Source organism: Manis javanica, chromosome 3 (genome assembly GCF_040802235.1).
Source record: "Manis javanica isolate MJ-LG chromosome 3, MJ_LKY, whole genome shotgun sequence".
Classification (NCBI taxonomy): Eukaryota; Metazoa; Chordata; class Mammalia; order Pholidota; family Manidae; genus Manis; species Manis javanica.
The window spans coordinates 123,591,730-123,612,712 of NC_133158.1; the positions used below are offsets into that span (position 1 = coordinate 123,591,730).

The window sequence follows — 20,983 nt, forward strand, 5'->3', positions numbered from 1 at the left end:
TGCTTGGTGCACTGAACCACAGTTGTTTCCTAACCACATCTCTTGTCCATTGGTCAGACACAAAACTGGAACGGAAACCCCATTTCTGCTACTTTCCCTGGAGAAGTTATTCAGCTTCTTTGAGCCTCAGGTTTTATATTATGAAATCCTGCCTTGCAAGGTTTGGTGGGGGATTAAGTGAGATATTGTTTGTGAGGCACTTAGCTTATGCCCAGCTTACAGTAAGCTCCCAAGTGGTGGCTGTACTGGCAGCACCTGCACGTAGCAGCAATCCCATCCCTACTAACATTATCACTCAGCACCCAGCCTGTCTATGGCTAGTGCTTAGAATTAATCAGATAGCTGTGGGTGGCTTCAGGGAATTCTAGTAATGTCACACAAAACATTTTTCCCCAAAAATCAGTGTGTTGAAGACACAATAAACAATCATGTTGAAGATGCAAGAGCAATAAAGCCTGGAAAACAGCATTTTTCTAGGGAGCTCTTAAAAACGTATGTGATTTCACTTAAAAAAAAATTAACCCCCTAACATGTACAAATGAAAGCTTTGTACTTTTCTTTCCCTAGGACTTTTCTTAAAGAGTTGGAAAAATGCACTGAAAACACTGAACTTCTGGCACGTTGCTTTCTCAAGAGAGTAAGTCTATGTTCCCTATAAATCAAAAGAACCATGTGATTAAAGTCCGCCTTGAATTTTCTGTGTAAGAGGCAAGGGCAAATGGAAATGTCCATGGTCTGACCACTTATACCTGCCTTTTGAAAGCAAAGCAGGAGTCCTTTGCAGTCTTCACCCAGTGTGCCTTGAGTCCTCTGAGCTCATACTGGTACGTGGGAACAATTTACAAGCCTGGCTCCTGCAAAGTCTGATGAAATAGAAGTCTGGTCCCCCCAGGCCTTCTAAAGCACATGATCCTCTTCTGAATGACTGAGCTAACTGTTTTAGGACAATAATCACACAGCAGGCTAAAATTCCTCACTAAAATTATATTAACACTCTCAAGGAAAGTACTGATGCTGAACTAAAAATCTCAGAAAACGTATTTTCTCCCATTTTATTTCTTACACCACAGAGGATGGTTAGAAAATGTTAATTCTACAGCCTCTCCTATGTTTAGCACCCAATTTGTGAATTTCCTGTACCATAACACCAAACCTCTGACTACTTCCCCACCACCACCACGCTGACCTCTTCCCCTGGCTGGTTCTCCACCCCAGCTTTGGGCAGTAAACAAGCTGTTTGGGCCATTGGTGCTCCCTGGGAACTGGCACAGAGGACTGTTTTCCCCATACCACCCCCTTTCAGAGGACTGTACAGATGACCCTGGAGCCCTCTGCTTCTGAAGGCTTTCCCCTGTCCTCTCTTTCCCAACTAGCCCTTCTTTTCATTTTCTTCCTTGTTTTTCTTTTTATGAGCCTGAGATAACAGATCAAACGACTTAAATTTTTTAGACAACCCAAATTATGGCTGATAAGTCTGAGAGCAGTACTTAAGATAAACTGAAAGCAAGTGGATGAAAGTCCCCAGGTTTCAAGATATTTACCATAGTGGAGAAACAGAGTCTTCAACCCTCAGAGCCTCTTCTGGCCTAGAAGACCCCTCGCATGGCCCTGTAAGGGCTTCCCATGACAGCTCCATCATAGATTTTTCATCAAATGGCAGAATTCCAGATACACTAAAAGCTATGTTGTATTCAGTCTAATTAACTTCTTTTTGAATAGCCTTTACAGCATTATTAGTGTTTTACACAGTTTTGCAGTTTTACATTCATCAAACTAACAATCTGAAGTCTAGTTTCAGAGCTTAGAAATATTTTATAATTGCTTATGCCATGGCAAAAACATTTAAGTTGTTGAATGAGAAAAAAGGCCAAATACCTGTGGGAGGAAAAATGGATATTATAAAAAAAGAAATTATCCAAGTATGAGGAAATGGTCAGGGAATTGCTAGCTAAATTTTTTTGCTTAGAAGAATTCCTCTCCTAAAGTTTTACAAAATTTGTTTAATCCCCCATGTTGGGAGAAACATCAGAAATCATTAATCCAGCCCAAAAACTCTGATTGTAATCCCATATGATTTATGATGTTGGAGACAAAATACAGGTAATAGATTTTTATCAAGCACAAGGTTATTAGTCTGGGACAAATGGAGTAATTAAAAACCACAATGACCTAATCTTTGAAAATCTTTGGGAGAATTGGCTGCTGTTGTGCAAAGACTTGTTATTAGCCAAAAAGGTGAGCCCATCACCCTTTATTTACTACAGCAATTTACCTTTTTCTCAATAATATTTGTAGAATTTTCATAAATCATGGAAATGAATTTTGAAATATTGCTCTGGCCAAGTGTTTTAATCAGACTCTTATAGCCTGTAGCATCCAGGAAGATTCTGCCCCAGAGACCAAGCTCTGTGTATAGCATAATATTGTCAGCAGTTTACTTTGAGTTTCACTTGCTCTGAGATCTCACACGGTGTGATAGAAAAAACACTGAGATGGGACTCAGAAAACATAAATTCTTATCTAAGTTGAGCCACTTGCAATCTGCATGACCTCAAGTAAATCACTTAAACTCTTGGACTCTCACTTTTGTCTTCCATATAACAGACTTAATAATACCAATATGTAAAGTTGTTATGAAACCAAGTAAAATACAGTGCATGCAGAAGGGCTCTACAAAGTACAAAGTGCTTTGATAATAGCTACCATTTGCTGGGTACTGTGCATGCATCAGGCATTTGCTGAAAGGTTTCTATACATCATCTCATTTAATCTCACAGTGATCATAGGAGTTCACTGCTATTGTGAGCCCATTTAACAGATGAGAAAATGGAAGTACAGGAAGGTTGAGCACCTGACTTCAGGCCATATAATTTGTAAATGACAAAGCCAAGAACTGAACATGAGCCATCCACCATCAGAGCCCACAGTCTTAACCCATCAGCAGTCATGTCTCCCCTGTGTGCCTGTGAGTTTCCGGTAGCTATTTTTTTTTAGCCTCCTAATTTATTCTATAAGGAGTGAGGTACATCAGGCACTTTCATATGCTGCTAGTTAGTATGCATCCTTTCTCTAAGGAATTTTCCATTGAAGGGCAAATTTAGGTCACTAGTTGTGTTTTGGTACTTGGTGGCCTGTTATGTTCTGTGTTGTTCAACACGCAGACACAGGACCAAGGGGTGAAGGTTTGGGGAGTGCAGGGTTCAGCTTAGCATCCAGGTCCCTGAGAGGTCCCTGGGGAAAGGCGGCTGACTTTTGAAGATATTTCAGTGGTTGGGAGGATGGATCTCCAAAGTCTCCTCCAGCTTCAGAGAGTCTTCTGGTGGTGAGTGTTGAAGGCAGTGAAACCTTGAATTCTTTTAGGAGCTAAAGGTCAGTGTCTCTGTACTCTAACAGATCAAATGCAGATAAGATGCCTTAATGAATTTGTAGTATTCTGTAAGCCGGGCCTTCAGTATGGCAGGAATGTTCCCATGGCTGGGGCACTGTGCTGCTGGGGCCACTGAGTCTAACAAACTGTACTTAGCACAGTGCCTGGCGCATAGAAAGCACCCACTAGATAGTTCATGAGTGAATGAATAATGCATCTGTGATTGTTAAGCTCTGAATTATTATTCTAGTTCCTTAACCAGTCTGAACAACAGTTCTGAAGGGCCTCCCATCCCAGATATGGGTGTGTGTGTGTATGTGTGTGTGTGTGTGTGTGTGTGTAATTTTTTCTAGAGAAAGGCAAAGGACAGCGTTGTTGTAGTTCTTGTAGTAATGTGAAAAGACCACTTACAGTCCATCAGAAGGGAAGAGCAACAGAAATGAAAATCATTCACTACAGCAGGGTGTTGACAAGTAGAGTAGATGTAGTTAAAGCTGTGAGGGGAAAAAAAATGACCCGTGGTGTCCACATGAAGGACACCAAGAGTTGGCCTGAGCAGGAAGATAGGGACCCGGAAATGCACACGAAACGGCTCCGGGGGCTTCCCAGCCAAGGCAGCCCGGGTTCTGTGGCAAATGAGCTGCTGTGGGCTGGGGTCTCCCGATGGAGCGGATAAAGCTGCACGCTGATTCCATAGGCTTGGAGTCAAGCCTTTCTATATAAAGTCATATCCTTTCTAACTGAAATATTGGCAGATGTGTACCCACCTCTCTGGGTCTTTGATACAATGAGAATATAGGTCGCACAGTACTGGAAATCCCTCCGGATCTCTAACTGCAAGGTGGTCACCTAGCTGTGCCTGTCTGGGGCCCTGTGCTGCAGGGTGAAGGTGGGACGAGAGAAGGCAGGGGCCATCAGCGACCAGCACTTTTTCTCACCGTTTTGTCACTCACTACACAACTGTTTGTGAGACATTGCTGTCCTGGATAAGAGCAGAGGAGGAAGGATAAAGATAAAGACCAACTCCTGTTCATGAATTTACTTGTTTATTTATCAGAGACCCACAGTTGCTCCCACAGCACTCTGCTCCTATCTGTGTTTAGTACTGACCATTGTTTATAACCCTCTCTTTTGCCTCCCCGCCAGTATAAGGTTATTTATCATGCATTCCCCAGTTCCTTCCATACTGAAAGTACTCAGGCTTGTTAAATGAATGTATAAACCGTATTATCTGGTCCACTTACTAAAAAATGCTGATTAATTTCTAATTTTTCCCCACTCAGAAAGAAGATCTTCAAATATATTTTAAATACCATAAGAATCTGCCCCGAGCAAGGGCAATCTGGCAAGAATGTCAAGACTGCGCCTACTTTGGGGTAACATTGAGATCACAAAGTCTCCCACAAATTGCTTTCCCTGCACAATATTATGTGCATTAAAATTTTTAAGTAATCAAAGCTATGAACTAAGCAGAGGAACCTGGCCTTGGGGGTTGTGTTTATTAAAAGTCTCTCCTATTTTTAATTAACACATTGCAAGTTTCCCCTAGGGCTCTATGGGATAGGCCTGCAAGGATTGGCTGAGGCCTGGTGAACAAACCAGACCTCGTCTAGGATGGGTTTTTAAAAATGGAATTAAGTCAAAAAGGTCACACTTTGGGGCTCCCTGGAATGATATCAGTAGGCCATCATGTACCCTCCACACTCAAAATGACCCCAACTCGAAGACAGGTTGCCTCCTTTACAGAAGGATTTCAGGCGCCCACTGTCATCTAGAGGACTTGCTTTCTAAAAGAAACCAGTGGTCCTCCTTCTCTAGCGCCTGTACACATCAGCCGAGCCACCCCCTTGCCCCTTTCTCTCATCTCACGTGTGTTCCTGAGGAACCAGACAACCCTGAACAATGTGAGACTGGTCAGTCCTGCTGCCCCTCTTCCCTGTGAAGACCCAGTCCCCACCTTGTATTTAAACACATCCACTTCTGTTCTCTGTGTGTGTTCTTTGTTTGGTTTCACGTTGTTTCTGTCTGACTTTTAAAGGTATGCCAGCGCCAGTTGGATCACAAGCTCCCTCTTTTTAAGTACCTTAGAGGACCAAGCCACAGGCTTACACAATACCAGATGCTACTGAAGGTAAAGTCAGTGAGATGGTGCTTTCCTGTGCTGGGAAAGCCGATGCTTGCACTATGGTGCTCTTTTCCTTAGACATGCAGAGTTATGACTTCATCTACCAAAGGTGAAGATATGCCAATCCATCAGGCTTTTTCTGTCCCCCAGTCTAAAGCAGCCCTCCTCAATGAGGAGTAAGGCCAAAGAACCATAAAATTGAAGGGCACTTGGGAGCTGGCTAGTCCAGCATGCAGTCTAAGGCTGAATCAAGAAAGAGTCTGTTTAGGGAAGGAGGGGTCCTTGGGAGCAAATGGGGAAAAGAGGATGCTGCCATGCTGCTGGCAGCTGAGAGGGTGGAGAGGCAGCCAGAGCCCCTACTCTCAGTGTACGGTATCTACAGGTAAGATATCATCTGCTCCATTTTAAGATTTTAAGAAGAGGCAAGGAGCTTCAAACAAGAGGTGCTTTTTCCCCCCAAAGTTGTTATTTTATGTGCATTAAAACAATGTAAGGGAGAAGGCACAACTGAAGTCTCCTCTCCTTTTGCCACATCTGCCTCTACCCCTAGACTGAAGATCTTTCTCAAGGGCAGCATAACACCTTCTGCTCTGCTAGATCTCGGGTGGCTCTTTCTCTCTCTGACAGCAGCATGCCTGCAGGAGAGCATTTCCAGATACCCTAACAGGACAGGAGGCTCTGTCTGGCTTGCTCCCCACCTCTGAGAGGAGGGAAAGGTTTGGGCCATTTCTCCAAGTTGGTTTTGAATTAACATCTATATGCAGCTCTTGTCCAGTGACGACTATTTCTCAATAAAAAAATAAAGCCCTGCTGTTGTTTACTGGGTGCCTGCCACATGTATTTCTCAATCCTACGGATATGCCAGAAAGGCCCTGGAATTTGAAGAAACTGAGGAGGGGAGGTTAAGTGCATTACCCAATATTCTGCCCTCAGAAAACGTTACCCTGATTACCTTCACATCGCAGTCCCAGCCTCAGCAGGACCGGCTCTGCCGCTGCCAGTTTAGGGTTACTGGACCTCTTAGGCCTTGGTGTTCTCATGTGTCAAATGAGGATACTAGAACCTCTCACACGGGACTGCTGTGAGGAGCAAGTGAGTAATGCACATGAGAGAACCTCAGTGCTGACCCCCAGGAAGCTTTATGCGTGGAGACATCACACCAGTGTGGGAATGAGGGTGATGACCCTCTGCTGCCCTCCGCGAGCAACGTCTGTGAGCATGTTTTCACTCAGCGTTCAGTTACAGCCTCATATCTCTCTTTCTCATCTTCACTCTCATTCCAGCTTTAGAAGTCCCACCACTGGGCCCAGTGAGGAGGGAGCAGGGCCTAAGTGGGGGTCTTCACAGCCTCAGCCTGGGTGCATCAGGCCCTGAAGGGCTCATTTTCATAGATCCAATGTTGTTCAGTAGCTAACTTCTGTACCATATGTGGAGGACTACAGAGCTTAGTAACTAGAAACACAGACTCAGCAATAGACATCCTGGGTGTGCATCTGGGCTCTGCTGCCTCTAGGCTATGTGAACTCAGACAAATTACTTAACTGCTCTCTGCCTCAGGTTCCTCACCTGTAAAATAAGGGTAGTCGTAGCATTTTTTTCTGGTATGCTTTTATGCTTTTGGGGAATTTTAAATGAGGTAATACATGTTGAAAGTACTCCAAAGATTTTGTTAGCTTCATTTCACTGAGGAAACAAGAGACTGAATCACTATAAAATATTCCTGGAAGGGCAAAATCCTGGGAGGTTACTCAAGGAGACCTGTTTTTCTCATAGCTAAGCTTGCTGTGTGCCTGAAAAAATAAGTTCAAACTCTTGGCACACCTGCGAAGAGAGAAAGAAATCTGCAGTATTCTTACATTCTGGGATGGAGCTCATTCTTCAGAGCCTCTCATCAGCTTCCTTGAGAGAACATGGATGGTGGCCCAGTTGCCTCATGGCTTTAGAGAGAATCATATGATTCTGGTGTGGAAAAGCTTTTTTAACCATAAAAAAATAGGAAAAGAATGATAAATCACATCATTGAAAATAGACATATGAAAAATTGGGGAAAATATTTTATTAGCAAGGTATGTGACAGGTGGTCAGCATGCTTACTAATGGGCTCTTAGAAATTAATTTTTTTTAAAAACCCTATCAAACACTTAATATCCTGTCTGAGATATTATAAAATTGATTTACAAAGAGTTTTTTGAGTACATAATTTACATAATGTCAAATGAGTCATGGCAAGTTGATGAGACAATATTGTAATACATGACAAGTACATGCATTTAGGGACAACAGGAACTCATTTGTATTGTGCTCATGATTTCTGTCAAACACGCTAAGTGATATATGGAAACTATCAAACCTAATGTAGAGAATTTTTCTTGTCTGGATTTTGTTTAAGTAAAATATGGTTTGCAAAATCGTGCTTTATTTGTTTACATAAGTTTTGCTTATTGCAAGAAGGATGTTCTACAACAGACGGTCATGCTGATTTCCTGTGTAGTACAAGTCATGTCGTAGAAACAATATTCTTTAAATAGACTACTATTTTTTTTTTAAGTTTGGGGTGAACATTCTATAGTGGATGTAACTGTCAATCCACTATGTTGTATGCTTAAAGCCAATAAAATATTGTGTACCAACTATATTTAGTAAAAAAATTAAAAATTAAAAAAATTTTTTTTAATAATTTAACAGGGAGAGGTTAAATGATACAAACATTCAGATATAAGATGAATAGGGTCTGATGATCCTAATGTGATTAAGATAATTGAAATTTGCTGAGAGTAGAACTTAAGTGTTCCCCTGCCCCCCAAAAAAGTTAAATGTGTAAAGTGATTAATGTGTTAATTGACTGGATGAGGGGAATCCTTTCACAATGTGTGTGTATTTCAAATCACCATGCTATACACTTGAAACAGCTAACAATTTTATATGTCAGTGATAGCTCAATAAAGCTGAAAAAATTAATAATAAGAAAATGAACGAAGTACATAGGCAAAAACAAAGAATAAAGTCCTACCTCACTGGTTACTGTAGAAATTCAATGTAAAAAAACAGTGAGGGAGGATTGCTCTCCTGACTGAATCTACAGACCATCTTGATTAGATGGTAAGACTCCAAGCTTTCATATATGACTGGTGGGAACACAGCCCTATAAAGAACTTGGAAATACACATCAAAACTCTTAACACTGACAGTTCCCCTTCTAGGAATTTATCCTTAGGCAAAATGCACAAAGATATTATTATTATAGTAAAAAATTTTAAAACCCAAATGTTTAACAGTAGGAGGAATGATCAGTTATGTTTATCTATAGGATGCAACACTTTGCCACAATTAAAAACTGTGTTTTAAAAATAAAATGTCATGGGGTAATGTTCATGTTATGTTGTTGACTAAGAAAAAACAGGCTAGCACTGGGGCTGGAGTGTGTCTGATGTGATTCTGTGTTTTGGAGAAGAAGTCTGTACTGAGTATGTCATTCATTTTTTTCCCTCTTGCTTATAACAAACAGACAAATTTACATACATCCTCAGTTTAGCATTGACCAGAGATTGTTTGCACAGTAGATTTGGCAATGGCATTCTCCTTTTTGATTTTCAACAAGACTTTTTGTGTTAATGCAGGGTCTGCTGGATTTTGAGTCTTGTGAGGATTTGGAGATAGACCCAGGTGACCTAGAGGGAGGTTCAATTAAGGTATTGGATATTAAATATTGTTTTATATAAGTAACTGTTAATGGTGTTTGCCTATAGGTGGGAGGATTTATGGCAATTTTTTCTTTGTTTACGCTCTTTAATGTCTAAATTTTCTAAAATAGCATGTGTCCTACAGTTCATAGTTGCAGAAAAAATTAAAGGCAATTTTGAAGTAGGGATTTGTAGGACGACTGGTAATTCATTTTCTTCCTTCCACACAAAAATGTTTCAACAGGATTACAAAATTAAGTGAATGAGTAAAATGCACATAAAAGATTGTAAGTGAATAAGATAAAACCTTTACTTTGGTTTTCCTGCATGGTAGGATTATGAATGGTTTATATTGACTTTTTGGTACTTCTTAGTAGATCTAATTTGTATAAATTATACCCTGCTCCCTCCAAGTGTGTGAGTGTGTGTGTATGTGTGTGTGTGCGAATTCTAAGATAGCCAAGTTTCCCTTGGAAGAAATGGTGACTTCACCAAGTTAAGAAGAAATTTATGGCTTAGCAGTGGGGTTTCTTTTAAATTTTCTATAGATCACTCTGGTTTTAACAAGAAAAACATGAAGTATGTGTCTCAAGGTAGTTATTTGCAACCCCTTTCTGCTCAGGATGGGCGGTGGGGACCCCCTTGAATTAAAAAGAAGCTCAAGACACAAGTAATAATTGTATAGAGTGGAGCAAGGGGCACTAACCTGACTTAGAGGGATTTAATAATGTTTGTAAAGATTTTCTGAGTCATATCACACACTGTAAAACTGTGTGTGCCTACTGTGTGAGAGGAGGATTAGTGGGGAGGAGAGAGACTAGAAGCAGTTGAGTCTATAAAGCAAAGCTGAGTTTTAAGTGTTGTGTAAAGAGGAAGATGCCTGGTGTAAGAATGTTTAATTCTTAATTGATGACCTTACAATAAATACAGGTGAGTTTGTTGTCTTTCACCAAGACCTGGAGCACATTCAGTATGAGTGAGAAGGTAAGAATCCATGGCGTATTGCGCCGTGAAGGAGCGCGCTCCTCTCCGCTCCGCTCATCTCCCCTGTCCCTAGTTTCTCTGATCCAAAGATTCTGATCGCCAGTGCCTCCACAGAGATCAAGCAAATACAAGATACTTTGCTCACGTCATGCTGTAGAGGACAAAAAGAGGTGGGGCTGTGTGGAGGGCAGTGAAGAGCTATCTGTTCTTTATTAAAGAAACTAATGTGTTAAAAAAAAAAAGTGGAAGAAACCAAAATTTTTTGTTTGTATTTGCCAGATAAAAGATAAATATGCTGTTTGGGTAGGAGGAGAACAAGATACTGAGCCCCTGAGCCAAAGGTGCTCAAGCGGAGGCAGTCATCCCCATCGTGTCCTACGTGTCACCGGACTAGTAATTGAAACCTGGCCTCTTGATTAAACAGTTACTGCTTTTCCACTCAGTGCAGAGTCTTTATGTTTTGGAGGCACAGACCATGTTGGCTTACATCTTTGACATCTTTAATGGTGATGGAATTGGAAGGAATGGGGAAGGAAAAGAGGGAGGAAGCTGGGGGCGGTTCAGTGTGGCGAATGCACTTGGCATACACCGTTTTCCCGTAAATCATTAGTAAACCTCCACATGGCAGCCCATTCTTTGCCTCTAGAGAAGTTTACAAATACCCTCCTTTGGGATGTTTTTAAGTATAATTTTACCCACAGGAATAAAACTGCCACATTAAATACAGGAATGTGATACTCATCTTGTACTTTTCAATAGGCTCCCAGGAGCAGGGATATAAAAAAGGGAAAGCAGCCTATTTAGAGGGGCTGGGATTTTCATGCTTTAAAAAAGCTCAGTATGTTCCTTATATAGCAGGAATATCATGTCCCTGATTTTGGGAACTTCATTAGTACAGCATACAGAAGGTGCTGTCCATGACTTTGTATATTTTTCATATACTTAAACCAGTCAGTATCTTTAGCCATTATTCTGTGGGAGCAGAATGATGTGCCCACCTACTCAGTCACTTCATGCTGGCTGGATCCGTGCTCCTTATCCTTGACCTGTCTTCTTTCTTTACCTTTTGATTTTCAACAAGCCTTTTGATTTCTACAGAATGGACCACAGAGGACCAAGGACTCAGTATTGTTAGCTGAAATACAACAGGCTTTGACTGTGTTGGAGGATCTGATCCAGTCCTGTGAGTTGGCTGTGGACCTGGCAGCAGTCACCGAATGTCCGGTATGTTCGATAACAAGTGTTGGAACATTTCAACAAAAGGCGGGCACAGTATTACAAAGGTAGGAGACCCTGTGGCAAAGTGAGAGACATGATCTGTGGTAAAGGGATTTGACTCTGTGGAAGTGACCTCAGTCGGTCAGCAAACCACTGCTGCAAGGTTCCAGGCCCTCACCATTTTCAGGATCTCGGGTCGTGTTCCTCGGGGTCCTGAATGTGAGACCCACACTCTGGAAAACCAGGGGCTCAGGGGCCGGACCCCATGTGGGTAGGAAGAGTGCTGAAGGGGTAATTTATTTTCTATTAAATTACTGAAATTAAAATATTGAAAGATTTTACAGCTTGACTCAGATTTTTCTGTTGAAAATTACCTTAGAAGTGGGTCTGAAATCAAAGGACCCCCATTTTAGATTACACACAGATCCCAAGAGGCCCAACAAGTGTACATTGTACATCCCTTAATCCATATGGTTGAAGAAAGATACCAGAAGCAACAGTGCTGGGGAGCTGAGCCATCTGAGCCCTCGTATTAGGATCACCCAGGCCAGTCCCAGGCTCTCCAGAAAAACCATCCACAACTGTGCTATCTCCTTGGGATGGGGACATCTTAATATCCAGCTGGTTTTCACCATGAGGTACTCTAGATTTTGACTCAGGTGTGTTGGTTTTCTAGCATTCTCATAACAAATTACCCTAAGCTTGTTCCAAATTGGCCCAGAACAGCACAAATTTATTATAGTTCCATGGGTCAGATGTACAGCACAGTCTCACCGGGCTAAAATCAAGGTGTCTGCCTGCCTTTTTGGAGGCTTGAGGAGAGAATCTATTTCCTTGCCTTCCCCAGTTTGAAAAGGCAGCCCACATTCCTGGCTCTTGGCCTCTTTCTCCAGCTTCAGAGCCAGCAGAGGGTTGGGTTCTCACATCGCTCTGACCTCTTCCACTTCTCTTCCATGTTTAAGGATTCTTGTGATTACATTGGGCCCCCCAGGTAATCCATGATAATCTCCCCATCTCAAAGTCAGCTGATTAATAACCTTAATTCCCACATGTCATGTAACCTGACACATTCTCAGATTCCAGGGATTAGGATGTGGACCTCTTTGGGAGGCTGTTTTTCTGCCTGCCACCCAGGCATCAAGCATTCTGAGAATTACATCTCAGACAGATCCTTTCTTGTGTTTTTTCCTTTTCCTTTTGACCTGGTTTTAAGATACTGTTTAATGAGACCTGGGCAGATGAAAATACTTTTTTTTTCTTACCATAAATCAATCCAGGCAAATGAATTAGGGGCAAAAAAAACTGTGATCTTTTCATTTCCCTCCCTCCTGGTATTTCTTTGGCCAGCATCTCAGAAACAGCCCCTGGGGTTTGCAGTGATCCAGGCAGCAATGCTGCCCTGTCCCCGTCCCCTGGGACTCCAGCTGCTCCCTGCTTACTCCTGATGCATGATTCAGGAGGGTATTATGAACCACAGCGTGTGTGTGACGGGATCATTTTCTTGGTGATATTTTTTCCTTCTTCAGCTATGGAAAGTCATGGGATGATTTGTTTAATCATTTTGGGGCATCTTTCTGTTCTTTTCTTTTTATCTTGGAATACGTGTCAGCTGCCTCTATTAGATATCCATTTCCCTGAATCAAGTGAATGTTCTGGAAACTGTACACAGGGCAGGAAACTCACAGCTATTCTTCTGAGTATAAGTAACATAGAAAGAGGAAGTTATGAGAAGAGAATGATCAAAATGTGAGTAAATAGAAACCTACTTTAAGTTCATCCCATGCCAGTTCACATGCACATAAGGTGAATCCATTAATAGAGTTTTAGAGATTTTTACACCAAATGCAAAGAACTATTTTCCCCCAGGTGTTCTCAGAATTGCACCTTTGGCCTACACTCTCTGATTTCTTTTTTGCTAAGACTTTAATTTGCTTTACATCTAGTACATTCATTAGCTAATTTATCCTGACAGTTTTGTATGATCCTATTGAATTATAGAAGAGCAGGCATGGGAATTTTCAACTTGCTGGTTCAGGATCACGTCCATAGGAAGAAGAGTGAACTCAACCAAGATCACATGGGTGTCAGCTTGGACTGTTTCTTGCATCCCTTTATATCCTCTCCAGGTGTCATCCCTTCAACATATTTTTTGTCTGAATCTGTTTAGAGTTTACTAACAATTCAACTGCCACTAATTCAGTTTACTAACAATTCAACTGCTAATAATTCTGAGATTCTTTGCCTCAGCTTTGTAGAACTTTATCTCAAGGTGTTTACAATCACATGCTTATGTATGGATGAATCCAGAAAATAATCTCTTAGTTTCTTTACTTGACAACCAATATTAACCTGGTTTTGTAAAGGAAAGAAATTGAACTTGAGTGGATGAATTCATAATTAAAACAACTAGAAAAAAATCCCTTCTGATATTTGTATGTTGTCAGTCATGTACACTCAATTACAGAAACTGATTACTATAATTGCTAATTGTGGAAAGTTAAAAATTTTTGCTTTAAGAAAGTTTGTTTTGTGGAACCCTGAAATGTAATTTACTTCCCTCCACTTGAAAAAAAAAATACCCCTCTGTTCAATCCAATGCATAAAATAGAGGAGCATTTAGTTAGCATCCTGGCTTGCCAGGAACAAGTTCCAAAGCTGAATAGTAAAGGCTGAATGGAACATTTTTATTTTCTGAAACAAACTTATATAATTCAATAAAGGAAGCATTTTTACTGCAAGTTTTTGTGAGCTAGAGCCAGGTATTTTATTTCTATTTTAGTTCTCACTTTCCTTACCATAGTGTTGGCTTACAGAGATAGGGCTGAGTAAATTACCTTAATGACTTAATGGAATTGCTTTGTGCATCTTCCCACACTCATGACGCTTATGTCAAAGGGTAGTTGTGAGGAGTAAATGAGGATGAAATCACAATAAAGGCACCTAGCACCATGCCTGGTACCTGGGAGATGTTGAATAAAAGGCCCTAGCACTTCTGTACTGGAGACTTGATCAGACTGGAAAGGAAGGAACCCCTTTGGGCTCCTCTCTCCCACAGCTTCTGCTTTTCATTTCTGGACCAGGCTTTGTGCTGATTCATTTATCCAGATGTTTCCTGCTTCTTTGTGAAAGAAGTATGTAGCTCTGTCACATTAGCTGTCTCTTCCAGGGATGAAAACCTGAGCACCCCAAAGAGGTCTCTTTCTGGAGGTTAGCTTCACTAGATTCATTCTTCCAGCCAGATTCTTGGCCAATGTAGTCACATTTGAAATTCTTGTATCAGACTCTTACCTGCAAAATGTCCAACATGAAAACGGTAGCATTTACTAGTTTATTTTACTATCATTTCCCATATGGAGAAAGCCATCTGACTTCACTTGCTAATTTATTTGAGGCAGCCCATACTGTATCTCTGAGTTCATATTCATCAGATTCTTCAACACACCAGAGTGATGACCACACTATTCTATTGTTAGTGGAAAACTGGTTTGGTGTATATTCATTTCCTAGAGCTGCCATAACAAAGCACCACAAACTGGGTGGCTTAAAACCACAACAATTTATTCACTCACAGTTTTGGAGGCTAGAAGTCCAAAATGAAGATATTGGCAGGCCCATGTTCCCTCTGAAGGCCCTAGGAAAGAATCCTTTGCTTCTCTCCTAACTTGCAGTAGTACATTTGACCTTCCTTGGCTTACAGCTGAATCACTCCAATTACTACCTATCTTCATGACTGTCTCTATGTGTCTCTGTTTTCTTTTCTTATAAGGACATCAGTCATTGAATTAGGGTCCTAATCTAGTATGACCTTATTTAACTAATTATATCTACAAAGACCCTATTTCCAAATAAGGTCACATTCTGAAGTCTTGAATAGTTGTGAGACTTCTGAGAGATGATATTCAACCCTTTGCAGAGGTGTCACCAAATCAGCTCTCTTACAGTGCTGAGCATTTAGCTTCATGTCCCCCCATGCACTCACTAAATGCCAATAGGTGAATAAATAAGTGTCTAAGGGACACATGTCTAGAAGAGGTTGTACACATGGTTTCTGGCCTTAGGACGAACTACAGTTGGCTTGGGAAAAAAAAGATACATATGGCTCAAGAGCTGGCCCAGGGTCATCCTTGGAGGTGGGGTACTTCCTTGGTCCTGCTGAGAGGACTACCCTCACCCTCTTCCCTTTGGAGGTGGAGTACCTCCACATTAGGTACACATCCTGGCTGAGGGTGACATGCATGTACCTGCCCTTCATCTGCGATATACAGAACATGTGCCCCCAGCCACTGCATGATAGGCCTCAAGCATTGAGATGTCTAATCCCATCACAAGTGTGGTTCTGAGAAAGTTTATGCAAGACAACTTGGATGTTCTTCAGTCCATGTATTCCAGCTGGACTCAAAAGGCCCAGCCATTCCCTCTAGTGACCTCCAGTGGTGACAGGCTTACTGGAAAAGGGGACAATAGAACCTTGAAAAGAATCAGAACAATGGCAGAGCAGGGCTCACTAGACAAGGCTAGGATCCACTGCAGCTTGGGGACCTTGGCGTGGGCGGGAACTGGGGGTCTTACCTATGTGTTCTGCCTACATGTGCCAGGAATGTCCTCATGCCTGCTGTCCTCTCCCCTCTCCCACCACTGACTGATTCTTTCCCTCCATTGGTGTCTTCTTCTTTCTTGTAGTTTCTGGTGATTCACCTTCTTCATTGCTTGCTTCCTTATCATTTATTCCACCTCCTGCCTTCTCATAAAGCATGTCACCTGCTGCTTACTGCTTCCTCCTCAGTTGCAGTTCAGACAGGGATCAGATTGACCAGATGGACCATCTGTGTAGACTTGGCTTTTGTGCCCGGGGCCTGGCCCCTCTCTGGAATCACCCTTTGGGCAATTGCCTGCCAAGGTGCAAACAGCTGTGGCTGAGGAAGGGATGAGGAGGAAAGTGCAGAGGTGATAAAAACAAAAACACCTCTGCCTCTGGTTGCCTCTTCATCAGGGCTGTGGACCGGGCTTTCTCCTCTCCAGCTCATGGCCTTGGCAAACACCTTTACTAACCTCTACAGGTCTCTACAGGTCAATAGAGAGCATACACCTGGACTTGTTCCCACTCCCCATTATTCTGGCTGTTTTGGAATTGCTTTTAATAACTTTGCTATTAAGTAATGCCTCCACATTCACCAAATATGTTGTTAGAAATAGCTTTATCTAAAATCCATCCATCTATCCTGGGATGTGGTTGAGAATGTGCTCAGTGTTTGAGTGACCCTTTCTGAGGCCCTGTGGGAGAAGTTTCTCTCATGTCTTGACAGGAATTGCTGTGCTTTTCCTGCACAAATGGTTTGAATATGTCCTCTGATGTAATGAATCACATAACTCACCATGTTTCCTCCTGTACTGCCTATTAGAGGGTCAGAGCCTAGTCTGCAAGCAGTTGAAATGGCTTTGTTGTACAGATTTTGTACGCAACCTCTTCATCTTCTTAAAAATCTTTTTCTTTTTCTTTACCCTAACTTCCACAATTACTTTCTGTCTGCCTATAGTGTATGTATTTTTACAAGATGTATCAAATTTTTGAAATTTGTATAAATACCTTTTAAACTAGAAGCTACTGGTTACACTTGTTCGTGTGGCAAATATTAAGTACCTACTTTTGCCTGTTGCCTTGAGTGAAACATATTTCCTGCACTGTTTATATCTATGTAGTATAAATTGAAAGATTTTAAAGGAGAAAGCAATCACTGAGGGCTAGAGGGTTACATCTGAGAGGCCCCTGGAAGGATGTGAATAGAGGGAAAAACTTCTCAAGAGTTCTCAGGGACCTGTCACCCACCTGTCCCAGAGTGTGGTCATGCTGAGCCTATGTAACATGAAATAGGAACATCATGCTTTTAGGAGAGAAAGCTGTGTGACTGGGGGCTCCTTGCTCCTTGTTTCATTCACCAGAGTTTACACATGTACATTTTAGAAAGCAAAAAGAGAAAAATAGCACACAAAATAGGCCTCAAGCACCATAGAAATGACAAGAGTTTATTGCTCTTGAAGTTTTTATTTTAGAATTTCAGAAGTAGAGTTAATTATTTTTAAAAAGATAATTTACTTGGCTTAATAGTAACAAATTATAAAATGCCCAATAAATTATGAATCACATGCCTACTTCCAGTATTAACTCTCAGAAGTAATAGGAATTTATCTCAGCTAGATGTAACTCAGGGAAATTTCTCTGTACTGGTCCTGGTCAAGTAATTCTTTCCTTTTGGTGTTTTGATTCAGGGAAATAAATTCTTGATTATCTGCTTTATGTGGGCTGATTTTTGGAAAATACAATGATCCTAGCTCAACTTACTCCATTATGTTTTGGAGAGAGCTCAGAGAAGGCAGGGTCACCTCATTTTTACTTTCAACCAGGTGAATGAGAAAGGTAGGTTTGCTGGTGGAGAGAGAGCCATTGTAGTATGTCCCCTAGAGCCAAATGGACTTTTTAAAAAAATTATATTTGGGGTTATCTTTATACTGCCTCCTCACTCTGAAAAATGCAGAGTTAAGAGTATTTCTCAAGATGGCGTTGTGAGTAGGGTGGCGGAAATATCCTCGCAAAACCATATGTATTTTGAAAATACAGTGAATACAACTATTCCTAAAAGAGTGACCAGAAGATACTGTTCTTGAGCAAGGCTACATCTGTGAGAGCTCAACATATCACAGAAAAGGGCAGGAAACAAAGCCGTGACCTGGCGGGACCTGAGCACTCCCCCAACCCCAGCTCAGCAGTGGGAGGAAGGGAATCAGAGTGGGGAGGGAGTGGAAGCACAGGACTGCTAAATAACCAGCCCTGGTGGTCTGCTCCAGGAGCACAGACACACATTACATGGTGCACTGGATATTGGAGGAGCAGAAAAGCAAGGTCCGAGATTGAGACTGTGAACAGGTTCCGACAGCCAGCTGCCCTGGGACAAAAGAAAAACAGGCGCTTTAAAAGTTTTAAAGGGACAAGGGTTTAACAGGTGGACAAATCGTCCTAGCACACTCAGCCCAGCAGGCTGGGGACTTTAAGGAACATCAGGCACCCTAACCCCCTGGGTGGCAACAGCAGCTTGCCATTCTTTCCCCACTGCCAGCACTGCAAGCAAACTAGCTGATCCACCACTGCTGCAGAACAGCCAGGGAACAGCCCCACCTACAGCAACCACACAGCTTAGCACAGAGGCTTCTCCCTGAGCATGGCTAACCGGCCCAGACCCAGAGGCTGCTCCCTGTGCATGGTTGACTGGCATGGACAGTGGAGACGGGCACAGAATCCAGAAGGCATGAAGGGTCTCTGTTCTCATGGCAGAAAATGCACCACTGGCCTGTGACCCCAGCCAGTGCCCTAGGCCATCCCAAGGGCCTCCCTGCACATGGCAGCTCAGGGGATTAACCCAGAGGCTGCTCCCTGCACATGGTTGACTGGCACAGACAGCAGAGATGGATGCAGAGACTGGAAGACACAAAGGGGCGTTTTTCTTGCTGCAGAATACACGCTGCTAGCCTGTGACCCCCACCATTGCCCTAGGGCATCTGGAAGGCCACCCTGCCCACAGCAGTTTAGGAAATTAACCCAGGCTGCTCCCTGTGTGTGGTTAACTGGCACAGACAGCAGACACAGGCAAGGTGACCAGCAAGCAGGAAGGGACTTTGTTCTCCAAGCTGACACATGTGCCACTTGCCAGGGCCCATATCCATCTCCATGAAAAGGCAGAATAAACTTGTTCAGTCAAAAATCCCTCAAACACCAGGGAGAGGGCTTGGTGAAACTGAAATCACCAATCTTCCTAAAAAAGAATTCAAAATAAAAGTCATAAGTATGGTGATGGAGCTATAGAGAAATATTCAAGAGCTAAGGGATATATTCAGGAAGGAGATAACAGAAATGAAACAAACAAAGGAAGGATTTAAGAGCAGACTGGATGAGGTGGAATAGAATGTTAATGGAATAGAAACCAGACAACAAGAATACAGAAAAGCTGAGGCAAAGAGAGATAAAAGGATCTCTAGGAATGAAAGACTATTAAGAGAACTGTGTGACCAATCCAAACAGAAAAATATTTGCATTATAGGGATACCAGAAAAAGAAGAAAAGAGAAAAAGGGATAGAAACTGTCTTTGAAGAAATAATTGCTGAAAACTTCCCCAATCTGGGGAAGAAAATAGTCTCTCAGACCATGGAAGTTCACAGATCTCCCAACACAAGGGACCCAAGGAGGACAACACCAAGACACATAATAATTAAAATGGCAAAGATCAAAGACAAGGACAGAGTAGTAAAAGCAGCCAGAGAGAGAACAAAGATCACCTACAAAGGAAAACCCATCAGTCTATCAGAATTCTCAGCAAAAACCTTATAGGCCAAAGGGAATGGCATGATATATTCAATGTAATGAAACAGAAGGGCTTTGAACCAAGAATACTGTATACAGCAAGATTCTCATTGAAATTTGAATGAGGGATTAAACAATTCTCAGATAAGCAAAAGTTGAGGGAATTTACTTCCCACAAACCATCTCTACAACATACTTTAAAGGGACTGCTCTAGATAGAAGTATGCCTAAGGTCAAATAGCTGTCACCAGAGAAAATCAAACCACAGCAAAGAAACTAGACCAACAAAATACTAACTAAGGCAAAATAAAATCAAATATCCACAAAATCAGTCAAGGGAAACACAAAGAGTACAGAATAAAACACCTAACATATAAAGAGTAGAGGAGGAAGAAAAAAAGGGAAATAAATAAAGAATCATCAGACTGTGTTTATAATAGCGTAATAAGTGAGTTAAGTTAGATGGTTAAATAGTAAAGAAGCTGCCCTTGAAACTTTGGTAACGATGAATACAAAGCCTGCAATGGCAATAAGTACATATCTATTCATAATCACCCTTAATGTAAATGGACTGAATGCACCAATCAAAAGACACAGAGTAATAGAATGGATAAAAAGCAAGACCCATCTATATGCTGCCTACAAGAGACTCACCTCAAACCCAAAGACATGTACAGACTAAAACTCAAGGGATGGATAAAGATATTTCATGCAAACAACAGGAAGAAAAAAGCAGGTGTTGCAGTACTAGTATCAGATAAAATAGACTTCAAAACAAAGAAAGTAACAAGAGATAAAGAAAGACATTACATAATGATAAAGGGCTCAGTCCAACAAGAGGATACAACCATTATAAATATCTATGCACTGAACACAGGAGCACCTACCTATATGAAACAAATACTAACAGAATTAAAAGAGGAAATAGAATACAATGCATTCATTTTAGGAGACTTCAACACACCACTCACTCCAAAGGACAGATCCACCAGACAGAAAATAAGTAAGGAGACAGAGGCACTGAATAACACATTACAACAGATGGACCTAACAGACCTCTACAGAACTCTACATCCAAAAGCAGAAGGATACACATTCTTCTCAAGTGCACATGGAACATTCTCCAGAATACACCACATACTAGGTCATAAAAAGAGCCTCAGTAAATTCAAAAAGATTGAAACTCTACGAACCAACTTCTCAAATCACAAAGGTATAAAACTAGAAATAATTGTACAAAGAAAACAAAAAGGCTCACAAA

The 20,983-nt window shown here is 41.6% G+C and overlaps 1 protein-coding gene across 4 annotated transcripts in view; it reads left to right on the forward strand.

Moving 5' to 3' along the window:
• Positions 1 to 20,983, forward strand: part of MCF2L2 (MCF.2 cell line derived transforming sequence-like 2) — a 278,657-nt gene that overhangs the window by 215,037 nt on the left and 42,637 nt on the right. For all 4 annotated transcript variants that reach the window (XM_037003598.2, XM_037003606.2, XM_037003615.2 and 1 more), the window contains 5 exons: positions 568 to 637; positions 4,651 to 4,743; positions 5,406 to 5,498; positions 9,110 to 9,181; positions 11,255 to 11,380. In XM_037003598.2, the coding sequence (XP_036859493.2) occupies positions 568 to 637; positions 4,651 to 4,743; positions 5,406 to 5,498; positions 9,110 to 9,181; positions 11,255 to 11,380 (454 nt within the window). The remainder of the gene's footprint in view (positions 1 to 567; positions 638 to 4,650; positions 4,744 to 5,405; positions 5,499 to 9,109; positions 9,182 to 11,254; positions 11,381 to 20,983) is intronic.